Raw genomic sequence first — 12300 nt, 5'->3', positions numbered from 1 at the left:
GCCTTTTGGCTACTTGTTGACAACAGATTACTAAAAATGTATCAGGCAGACTTGAGAAAGATTTGAGGTTAATTGTAAGTACAGTAACAATGGAAGAAATATTGAAAGCTGAAATGTTTTATTATAGCAATGAAACGAATGTATTTTTTTTCCTTTTATATACTAGCATTTTACAGTAATTAACTGTAATTATTATTGATTTCTGTGCAATGCTTAATAATACTTATATAGAAAGTTAAAGACATTTTAGGGCTATGCAAATCTTTACAAAGAAGTGTTTTGTAGTACATGTAATAGGTTGTTCATATTAAGGGGGAAAAAATTCTTTTAAAAAAGATGTATCACTTTTTTCTAACAAAGCTGCTATGCCCAAAGACAAATAGGAACAGACTAATCAACTGTGCAAGATTGAAAAAAATGGGCAATTGCTTGAGAAGCAGTGAGTATGTGATACCACATAGCACAAACACCTTTCAGGGGATTTTTACCATGTAAAATGGTTAAAATATTTTTATTTACTTTGCATTTAACTGAAGTAAATCATTAAGTTAAGCATTCTTGTTATTTAAGGAGTTAAATAACATGGTGGATGCTGCAATTAAGGCACATAATGACTGCTTGAGTTACATCCATTGAATCTATTAGATTATTAAATGAGGCTGGCCCATATCTAAATGATTGTCTCCCATTTATATTTGCTGACTGGAGCATACTTTCTGTACCTTTGTGTTCCAGTCCTTTGAAAGAGGAGCATTAAAATGGTTTTAATAGCCGCGTCCTTTTCCAGGATCATGTGACTGCTTAGTAACTAGTTCCCAGCTGTCTTTGCATACATTTGATGCATAACTATTTTACTGGGGAAAACACGTCTATGGAGGAACTGTGCAAGACTGTGGGTGGGGAGCGCTGCTTTTTTTAATGATTCAAAGAGAAAGACTTCCACAAATTACATAGCACCTCTTTTGAAAAGTTTGCTCAGTTTGTTCTGTTTTATAAATAAGGTAGCAACTGAATATATGAAACTGTAGTAAAAAGAATCATGTTTAATCTGGAATTATTACAAGGTCTCATGTTAAACGTAACAGCAAAGCATGTTTCAGATTCTGACTTCAAAATATCCTCTTGTGTGATGTCATCAGGTAGTACAGTAATTATATTTTCAGTAGTATTGTGTAACAATTATAACATCGACAGGAGATTTGGGTTCAAATCCACCCCGTACTGCAAAGGTTCACAGGGTGATTTGGGGTTCTTTTTTCCTGGATAAAAGTTGGAATCTAAATAGGAAGAATAAATATTCAGTAAGTATATTTACATAGTAAAAATCCTACACTACATGTACAGGATTTTTGGAACACATGCTATCATATGAAAGATACAAGTTTCATTTTTATGGTCATAATTTCAGTTGGTGAATTGGATTATGAAGAAATAATAAAAGTAAAAGTAAAAGACTTAAAAGATTGTTTTTTTAAGATAACATATTTCTCCACAATACCAAGATTTGTTTAAATATTATGCAGATATATTACAAAATCTTGAAAAAAAAATTTGCATAATTCAAACCATGTGAATTATCATAGGAGTAGGCAATGTATTGCATTTCAAGTGTTCTGTTGTTAGTGCGTTACTTTTCCCGCAATTCTTAAGAAGCATGGAAATTAAGGTGTGATAGTTCAGCAATATAAACTTGAGTTTCTTACTTACTTCAAATGTCAGGTGGATTGACATTTGATCAGTTAAACAGCCGATCATATATTGGCTACAAATTAGTAAACGATTATGCAAAAACAGGTTTTCTCTAATCTCGCTTAGGAGCTTTGCAGCAGTTCCTGCTCTCTTATATGTACTCAGTTTAAATTTTGACTCCTAGTAGTTACTTTGGTCTCCTCTCTCCTATTTCAAATATAAAGCTTGACTAAGTTGACAGTTTTACTATGGCATGCTTGAGATGTTCTGAGTTGGAGATGTGATGACTTACTAAAAAAGTAGAGGGATGTTTTACTAATATTTACTAATATTTTCTTTTCACCTGAGGAGGAAATAGGGCAACCTAGAAATATCAGCATTATCACTGAGCCACCGATTCTCAAAGCTAGAGAGTTGAGAAGACTGCTGCCAATAGTTTCACTAGTGACCAATTATAAAATCACATTGACAGAATGTTCTACTTGCATGAGCTCGCCAATTCTCTTTCACAAGGGTTGGTCCCACAAAATAGTAACCATCCTTTGGGGTATACAAAAAAAGGAACTGGTAGAAACGTTGCAGAAGTTATCGGTAAATATTTATATATTTAATGCTTTCAGTACTTTCCTTGAATTGCTCATTAGACAGGCACAACTATACCAGTGAACTGCAAAATGAACATCTTGCTGTTTTTAGAAATTATTAATCGTAGAGTCTAAACCGCCCTGAGTCCCTAGGGAGAAGGGCGGTATACAAATTAAATAAAACTAAAACTAAACTAAACTAAACATTAAATGCCGTAAGTAAAATTATCAGAAATAAAAGCAGAAATTTGCCAAATCTTTACATAACTTGAAGACATTGAGTGGAATAGGTAATAATTCATTTAAAACCTAAAAATATGATCTGCTTAAATATCTTCCTCCTTATTTTCATTTTACCAAGTTTTTTCCCCTGAGATAACATAGTTAAGTATTGATTGTTATGTTAGGAGTGAGTTGCTATCCCCGAAATCTCTCAGAAACTTGCTAGAAATACTATTTAAACTGACAGAAAAGAAAAATTATTAAATACTTATTAGCTATCTTATTTTAATAAAATCTCCATTGTATTTTTTTTTGGGGGGGGGCTCTGTATGGGTTCTTAGAATGGAGATCCTTGGACAAAAACAGATAATTGACTTTTATAAAAAAAAATGTTTCTCTTTGGAAAGATCTACTTAAGTGATTCTAGAATACAAATGAACATTTTTAGGGTAATGTGTATCTTTAGAAATGGTTCTTTTGCATATTATTCATTGATGGCATGTAAACCTTTTGCTATACTTCTTACAGTTGAAGCTAAGTTATGAGATAATGCAAAATAAATAAAAAATAATAGGCTGCAGAATAGCAAAGCTGCTTGCAAACAGCATTATATTTCCATTTAATTCATCTTTTTACAAGCTCCCGGCCGGTGTTCTAGCTTACCTGCAGAAGAATAAGGTTCTTGTTTCAACCCTGTAGAGCAGACATGTCAAACACAAGGCCCGGGGGCCGGATTCGGCCCGCAAAGTGGTTTCATGCGGCCCACAAAGCCATCTTGGAAACAGTGAGGGAACGGCCCCCGCTGCCTTGGCCCTGGCCCAGAGACCCTCCTTCTGCCAGAGACCCTCAGATCTGTCCCACTCCTGCCCAGGCCCCCATAGGCACCCGTCATGCGAATGTTGTAGAGCTGGCCATGCCCACCCAGTAGGCCACGCCCACCCTGGCCATACCCACCCGGCCCCCTGAGGGCAACCGCAATGCTGATGCGGCCCTCAATGAAATTGAGTTTGACAACCCTGCTGTAGAGCACTAGCCTGAAGACCTAGAACGAGGGATGAGATGGGTACTGTTATTGCATATGTGAGAACACATAACCCAAATCACTCCTTCAAAAGGTGCTAGATTCATATTACAAATTACAAGAAAGTTGAGTGGAAAGAAGAATACTAGAGACAAAAAGTGGGAAAAGCATGGCTTTTAGACTTTTGTCCAACCCCTGAAGCGCAACTTAACTCTGGTTCACATGACTAGAATGGAAAGGGCCTTTGAATGGAGTGGTTAGCAACGTTCCAAGCCGGGAAAGACATTGGGGAATTTCGCTGAATCTTTTTCCTTATGCAACCCCCTACCTGAATTCTCCACTTTCTACTTTGATCTTTCTTCTGCCTACTTTTCCCCTTTCTCCACTCCCTTCGCATTTGATCCTCTTTTTTAGCACTGATGATGTTACCTAGTTTGGGGTAACGAAGTGTCTGCAAGGAAACAACTAACCTTAGAAAGCACCAAGAAGCCTCCTTTCAATCCTGAGCTACACATATTCTCCTTTATTGAGCCTTTTTCTGTTCATTTGTGTGTGTGTGTGTATTATCAATTAGCACAAATTAGCCTCAACTTGCCTTAATTTTGCCCTACCACTTATTAAAAGTTGCAGGTTTAAGCATTTGGGCAGGAGAGATTGGACTAAATAATTGGCAAGGTCCCTTCTAATATTGATATTGTATAATTTTATGTTTATGTGATTATACTACACTTTCTAAAAAGAGAGAAAAATCTTTTATATAAGATATATTTCCAAATTATTTTTAGTTGGAATCACTTCCGGTATTTTCTGTGAAACACTTAAGTCAGACAACAATGGTCATCCATTGGATAAGAAAATATCTTTTAAATTTGAGTGTGTTTTATTATAGGATTATTTTTAATACTAGGGGGGAAAAATAAAGTCAGCTTATTCCAAACTAAATTATATAGGTTGAACCATATGATAGCTTTGTAAAATAAACATTTTAAAATGCACCTTTATTTAATCAATGTCTTATCTTTTTTTCCTGCTCTTGAGATACATTGATTCTTAGGATATAAGGATATATTGATAACATTGTCCCATCTTAGTTGATCATCTCACATTAGCTGCTTATACATGTTGACTCCTCAGATATACTGTAAGTAAATAAAAGAATTACCATGAACCTGATTACTAATGTCAGTTAGAAAGGGATGAAGAATATCAAGATTATAAGTGATCGCATTCAGATGATACGACAATGGTCTGTTATGGCTTAGCTACGTAGACATACAGATAATCCTCAACATGCAACCTTATTGAGCAACCATTCAAAATTGTGATGGTGCTGTATAAGGGGGACTTACAGTAGGTACACAAAGTTGTGGCCAAAGTAGAGTCTCTGTGGTCAGGTGATCATGATTGCCAGCCTGCTCCCCATTCCCCACTTATGGCACCCACACTCTTATGTGGGACTCCAGCTTCTTCCTGCTTAACGACCTGCACAGTCCTGGGGTTATGATAGTTGCCAGGACAGACAGAATAGCTGTTGCTAAGTGGTACAGTCACATGATTTTGTGACCACATCACTTGTAACAGCAGTCCTGGTTCTAACTGGTGTTATAACCTGGGTGCAACTTACAGCTTTTTTTACGGATAATGCAATTTCAGATTATCCATCCCTGATTTGCTTCTAGATTGCTGTCAGTCTGAATAGGGAAGAAGGAAATCTGGGTTACTTTTGCCTTGTTGACTTTATATCAGCTGAAAGAAACTGCCATACCATCTTCAGACAGCATAAGTTAAAAGCAAATGACAATTGCCTTGCAATTATGCAGCTAAGGAAATGCAGTCTTTAAGTTTCTATAGATATATAGCTAAGCCACAATTGGCCAAAACCTATGGTACCCTGTGAATTCAGTATCTATGGAATTGTATTCTTAGATGAACTCAATCCAAGTGATAGTTTCATAAATCCTGAGCATGGAATCAAATATTGCCTTCATATTTCTTTTGTAGTCTGCTTAAAAACAAAATGACCTGTTGTAGTTCCTTCTGAGTATCCTATCTTCTGAATGATATCATGAGGAAATATTTCTCCATGCTTGACTAAAACTGGTTCCATTAATATGTGTTTGTTATCCTTGCATACCCTTCAGCTTGTCTTATTACATCTTAGTAACAACTGTCAACGTCATTTCTAATTTATGCTTCCAGAAATGATTCCTGTTGATAATTTTCAGGAGCAATTTATCTGCATTTAACTAAGTTATTTTAGGAGAATGTAATAGAGAATTACTTGAATGTTTATGAAAAGATGGAAAACTATAAAATTCTATTTGACTTTTGTGAACGGATTGAAAAAGTGTATTTCCCTCATATACTGACCTGTCTTAAGGCCATCTCTCAAAAAGAACATATCATTTCTCTCAGAATACTGTTGCTTCCCATCTTCAATGAACATAGCATGTTATAGGTACAATTTCAAATCTATGACACTGTTCATGAAACTCGGTATGAAGGAAATCATTGCTTTTATCATAGCACCCAGAGTGTAATGTATGTAGCGTACATAACACGAATATTGCTGGAAAATACCCTGTGAAAGCCTATGTTCACTGAATACTCTTGTTTTCATACTTTGCTCTTCCATACCTTCACCAATGTCTAACATGCTAGCCTCTTGCTTCTTTTTTCATCTTCGTTTCTTTTGTTGCTTGTGTTTTCAATGTATATTGTGTTATATTGGCCTGGTTAAAGAACCGTTACCGTATTTTATGTTTGTATCTACATTTTATTTTGCATGCTTAACGTGGCTTTGCCTGGATATTCTTTTTGGTAAGTTCTGAATTTTTAAAAGTGTATTGTTTTTTCTGTAGTAAACCTGTAAACTCTGTTACCACCTATTTTTCCCACATCAAGAAACCTGTCCTGCTTTTCATCATGCTGATTTGTGCTCATAGATGGTTTTGCTTTGGCTAATTATCTGTATAACCAATACATAACACTTAATTTCATATTTAGATCTTCTGTGCCTATGTCACAGTTTCTGTACTAATGACTACTGATTATACCTAGTAACCAGGACTAATTAAAGATAATAAAAATGTGGTTAGAATCCTTCTCAGCTCTCATGAAAATATTGCAGTGGAGTCCTCTTTTTTTTATGTGTGGGCATACCTTTGCTCATGAAATGTGTGTACCCACCTGTGTATCACAGAGAGCTATTCATTATTTGGAATGGGTGGCTGGCTGGCTTATATACACACATAGTTTGTGCTCTGTACTCAACACTTCGGGGTCGGTGAGAGATTTCAAGCAAAGAAAGATCTAATTTACATAACATGTCACACTGGTTAACAGATACGCACATGGTGCCATCTCCTTTCCTGACTTGCATGGCTCTTTAACCATGGTCTGTGCATAAGTAGATATAAATAAAAATAATTAACCTTTTCAAATTCCAATTCATGCTAGTTTGGTCTTAAAAATAAAAAGTCACACACAATGGTTAAAAGTATAGACATTTCCTTGAAGTGATCAGGTTGATTTAGGTATTCTGTCCACGTCCACCCTCTTGCTTCCCTAACTGCCAGCCTTATGGTAGATGTTTGTATTCACAGGGGGAGAACTCCACTGAGCTTACAGCAGGAAAGCCTGCATCCTGCTATTTATTGATTTTTGTAAAATTTTTATAAAATGCAGCTTGATATTAATTATACGGTAAAATCATCAGTAAAAAAATTATGGAAAACCTGATTCTTGCAATATGATTTCTTAATTTCCCAAAACTAAACTATTGCTTGTGCAAAAAAAGTATGTGTGTATGTCTAAATATATATATATATATATTCTTTAATTTACAGCAACAGCTAGCTCAGCTGCAGAAAGAAAAATCAGAAATTCTGAAGAATCTGGCTTTATATTACTTCACTTTTGTTGATGTTATGGAATTTAAGGTAAAGATCTAAGTATAGATTAACTTTACTTGAGAGGCTTGATAGCTTGTAGCTAAAAGTTCCCATTAAAACATTCACTATGATATTACTTTGAAAATTATATATAGCCTATCGTAAATTCTTCGTTACTGTAAAATGTTGTGGTGTAATTAACAATCAAACCTTTCTTTCCCTTTTTATTTCAAAGGATCATGTCTGTGAACTACTGAATACTATTGATGTTTGCCAAGTCTTCTTTGATATTGTAAGTCTGAAAAAATGAATCTTTCAAGCAATTAAGATAGAAACATTACTAGGGAATATCAGGGCTGTATTGTTGTAGTTATATCAAGCTGGACCTGTTTCTTAGATTCTTAAAAGATTGAAAACAGGCCATGGGGTTCATACATCAAATTACTGTGTTTCATCTGCTTAAATTACTATTAAATAATGCCAGATCAGGAATATCTGTTCAATATGTGGTCTTTAAACAGTTTTGGCACAATAAAGCCATTGGTGAATAGTTTTAATAAATTAATAGGGTTAATATATGTTTTTAAAAAAATTCTTTTAAATTTCCCCCTGCCCCCCCAAATTACCACATCTCAAAAATCCTACTTCTCTGACTGTTCCATGCAACAGTACACTGGTTTGTCAGGAAGAGGGGAGAGAATTAGGATATCAGCTACTGAGAGAACTTTATATTTTGTCATTAACTACTTTTACCTCTGGAACCCAAAAATGTATTTTCAGGACATTTGACAGTTGTTTTATTGGGTAAGCTTAAGAGGATTTTGGCTGGGACAAATTAATAAGTCAGACCAAATCTGAGAGATCCAGATGTTGGGCCTATATCAGTCACAGACACCAGGGTCAATGGGCATGGAAAAATGCATGAAGAATACAGTAAGAAGAATAAAAATTTGAATGTGATATGAGTAATTTGCTGGAAAAAGTGTGTATTGTTTAATCAGTGAATTGATACATTTGGCATATTTTTTTTAAAAAAAATAGCTCTCCTTGTATTTTAATTTCAGACCGTAAACTTTGATTTAACAAAGAACTATCTAGACTTAATCATAACCTACACAACATTAATGATATTGCTGTCTCGGATCGAAGAACGGAAAGCCATCATAGGATTGTACAACTATGCTCATGAAATGACGCATGGAGCAAGGTATCTGATACACTGGGGGCCTTTGGGGACCTCGTTCATTTTCCACAAGTATTTTTACGCTCAATTCTTCTTTTGCTTTCAGTGATAGAGAGTACCCACGTCTTGGCCAGATGATTGTGGATTATGAGAATCCATTGAAGAAAATGATGGAAGAATTTGTACCACACAGTAAAGTAGGTGTGAATTTTTCTATTTGTTGAAATGAGTGTGTATGTATTTTTAAAATTCAGTTAAGTGCTTTATAATGTGCCTGTCACTATTTTCATTAATGGTTTTAAAATAATTAGATTGTTAATTAGGCTAGTTGCATAAATAGATAAAAACTTTTTATCTTTCTCTTGTAAGCAAAATTTGTAAATTGCTATATTATTGTGATTTATTTATGCTTTTTCCCTGACTTCTGAATTTGTATAGTGAGATATTGTTCAGTCACTTATTAAGTCTTGGAATATAACCAACATTTCATAGTCATCTAATTCAATATTTTAACATTCATTATCCCTTTTGGTATCATATATGCTTACCACAGTTTCTCAGTATTCTCAAAAATGTAATATATATATAAAGAATTATATTTAATACTTTGGGACACAGAGTTTTCAGCTTTGACTATGCTTGCAGTAGTCCCATTAAGGAAGAATTTTACATTCTGGTAAAAATATAACATTCATAATTTCACTTTCTTACTGCATGCAAATATGCATGGCAATCGTATTCATTTGCAAGCATGTGAAAAGGAATGTTTAAATTAATCAGAGTTAATAGAATGAATCTTGAAGGAACTATGGAGCCTTGGTGGAGCAGTGGGCTAATGCCTCCTTAAGTAACACCAGCTGCCTGCAATTAGTGCAGGTTCGAGTCCCACCAGGCTCAAGGTTGAGTCAGCCTTCCATCCTTCCGAGGTAGGTAAAATGAGGACCCAGATTGTTGGGGGCAATAAGCTGACTTTGTAATAATGCCGCTTGGGGGGGCCCTAATAAGCAGACATATACATAGAATGAAGGCTATTGCTAAGCACATTGATTTGTGCTTTAGATTGTAAGCCGCCCTGAGTCTTCAGAGAAGGGCGGGATATAAATGGGATTAAAACAAACAAACAAAAAACCCTATAAGACAAAAGGGAAATAAAACTCACTTTCCCTGCGTTCTATAAAGCTCTGTTAAAGATTCTCTACTATATATTTAGATTGAATTTATAGTAAACAATTTATGAACAAGGTGATATAATCGTGTTAGCCAGTAACCAAATGGCTTTTAAAGCTTCTAATATCTGTCACCATTTGTCAGTATTTTAAAAAGCTCTCTGCTTTTTTTTAAAAAAAAACTGGCTTCAAGAAGTAGCTTAGGAAAAAGGAACAGTAAAAGGTAATGAAAGTAAATAGAAGTGTACTTGTGATGGAACAGAGATGTTAAGTGAGATTTGGGAGTTGTGTGATGCCAAGCCCTGGCTTGGAGTACTGGACAGGGTAAGGTAACCAAAGATGTTGGTGGAGTACAAGAAGAATGAGTTACTGACCTGGAGAGAGCAGAGGATTGAATAGGTGAACCATTTGGTTCTGATTGCTCCTGGTACCTTAATAGGTCATCCTAGGCCAGACATGTCAAACACAAGGCCCGGGGGCCGGATCCGGCCCGCGAAGTGGTTTCATGCGGCCCGCGAAGCCATCCTGGAAACAGTGAGGGAACGGCCCCCACTGCCTTGGCCCTGGCCCAGAGACCCTCCTTCTGCCAGAGACCCTCAGATCTCTCCCACTCCTGCCCAGGCCCCCATAGGCACCCTTGATGCCAACAATGTAGAGCTGGCCATGCCCACCCAGTAGGCCATATGCACTCTAGCCACGCCCACCCAGTAGGCCACGCCCACCCTGGCCATACCCACCCGGCCCCCTGAGGGCAACCGCAATGCTGCTGCGGCCCTCAATGAACTTGAGTTTGACACCCCTGTCCTAGGCAGTGGAAGCAGTCGGGCTCTCTCCTAGATTTCATTTGTGTCTCAGAGCAGATGCAGTATGAATTGAGGATGTAGGATATTAACTGTCCTTTGGTATAGACAGAACTACTCTTTGATTGCTATGGAGTTAACTAGTACTACCAATCTTTGCAGGGTGAATAGGTCTATTCATTTGGTCTGCCTCAGATGTCTAATGGATCATCTGGTTTCTTGGATAATTTATTGAAGCCCTGAAAGACAGTTGTGGAGAGGCCTTGGTTATTTACTATGGAAACAACTGCAGCCTCAGTCAGGATTGTACCTGAGTGGCCTCTCCTTGTCAGTTGATCTAGGGCAGACATGTCAAACTCACAACATCATGTGACATCACGTGACGTATCGGAACTTTTTCCCCATTGCCGGCAATAGGGTGGATGCGGTTTCCTCGTGACGCGTCCGATCCTTGGGCCGGCAGTTTGACACCCCTGATCTAGGGGAAATATTATGTTTACTGAGGAGCTCCAACAGGTGAATGGGCTGGAGAGATGCATAGAGCAATGCTGACAAAAAGCCAAGAGTGAATCTGATCAAACATTGGTAAGAACATAGGTTCAAGCCTACAATGTGGCTGTAAGAGTGGCAAAATGATAGTATGTCTCCACTCTTATTGTATGGATTGCCACCCAGATGTCCAGTTCAAAAAGGCCAGAAAGCGGTCAGAAGAGCATTTGGGGGGGGGGCTGCTATGAGAATTGGGAAATAAAATCACTCAGATTAGTTGAAAGTTGCAGGTGTGCTACACAAATACTATAGAAGTGACCAGAATTACGCGTTATGTGATATGAGTTTGAGCCAGGATCTGAGGAAATTGATTCAATTTTCTGTGGCACCAACTTTGGCATCAGAACCTTAGATTCTTTCCTTTCCTAGTTGGTGAAAGCCTCCAGGGAGGTACAGATAGACAAATTCAATGTGCAGATAGGTTTAGTGCTACAATTAAGTTATGTCAGGTGTACAACGTCGCTCTTGTGTCTCCAGTTGGCTCTTTTTATCTACTTACTACATTCTTCATACATAATTTAATGCAGTACAGCTCAAAACACCGGTTTAGATTGTTGAGAAGTTAGGCCTGCAGTTGCAGAGGGGCCTGGAGAAAAAAAATATTATTTGGACACTTTTGGGGCTGTTTCATGCTTGGATATGGTTTGAAGATCACATTGATCTCCCTTGTTAGTGAGCTGTGGCAAGACTGAGATAGGGGGAGCGCAACCCTCACAATTTGGTTTGATCTCTCAGTGGCCTTATGGTATCACACTGCAGTGTGTCTGAGGGTTGAGAATACTTAGTGATCTTTTTTCCTAAGGGGACAATTCCGATCAATAGTGGTGGAAGAAGTCAAGGCCTAGGGCACAGGTCTGCAACCTGCGGCTCCGGAGCCGCATGCGGCTCTTTCAGCCGTCTCCTGCGGCTCCCAGTCCTCTGCCATGTGCAGTCCCAAAAAAAAAGTGGGACTAAAAAAGTTCAATCAATTCAAATATGCAGGGTAGGTGCATATCTCGCCTTGGCTCCACTCTTCAGTCAAACCCTGTTCTGCGCATGTGCGCATGTACACACATGCGCACACATTTTTTTGCGGCTCCCAGTTTTTCCTTTTGTGAGGGAACCGGTTCCGAGTGGCTCTTTCACTGTTTCAGGTTGCTGACCCCTGGCCTAGGGCGTTCTGTTGTGGAATGCCACTGGAGCTGACACTGTTA

The 12300-nt window shown here is 37.5% G+C and overlaps 1 protein-coding gene across 2 annotated transcripts in view; it reads left to right on the top strand.

The window, feature by feature from the left end:
- The window catches only part of NCKAP1 (NCK associated protein 1), a 77911-nt gene that overhangs the window by 18466 nt on the left and 47145 nt on the right, over positions 1-12300 (top strand). For both annotated transcript variants that reach the window (XR_014024621.1, XM_081313885.1), the window contains exons 3-6: positions 7365-7457; positions 7645-7701; positions 8474-8616; positions 8699-8789. Coding sequence is in view for 1 of the 2 variants with exons in the window: in XM_081313885.1 (XP_081170011.1) it covers positions 7365-7457; positions 7645-7701; positions 8474-8616; positions 8699-8789 (384 nt within the window). In the remaining variant the exon portion in view is untranslated. The remainder of the gene's footprint in view (positions 1-7364; positions 7458-7644; positions 7702-8473; positions 8617-8698; positions 8790-12300) is intronic.

The sequence above is a fragment of the Vipera berus genome (assembly GCF_964194415.1).
Source record: "Vipera berus genome assembly, chromosome: 1".
Taxonomy (NCBI): Eukaryota; Metazoa; Chordata; class Lepidosauria; order Squamata; family Viperidae; genus Vipera; species Vipera berus.
Note: the sequence above shows the minus strand (reverse complement) of the source record. Positions and strands in the feature narration are given on the sequence as shown.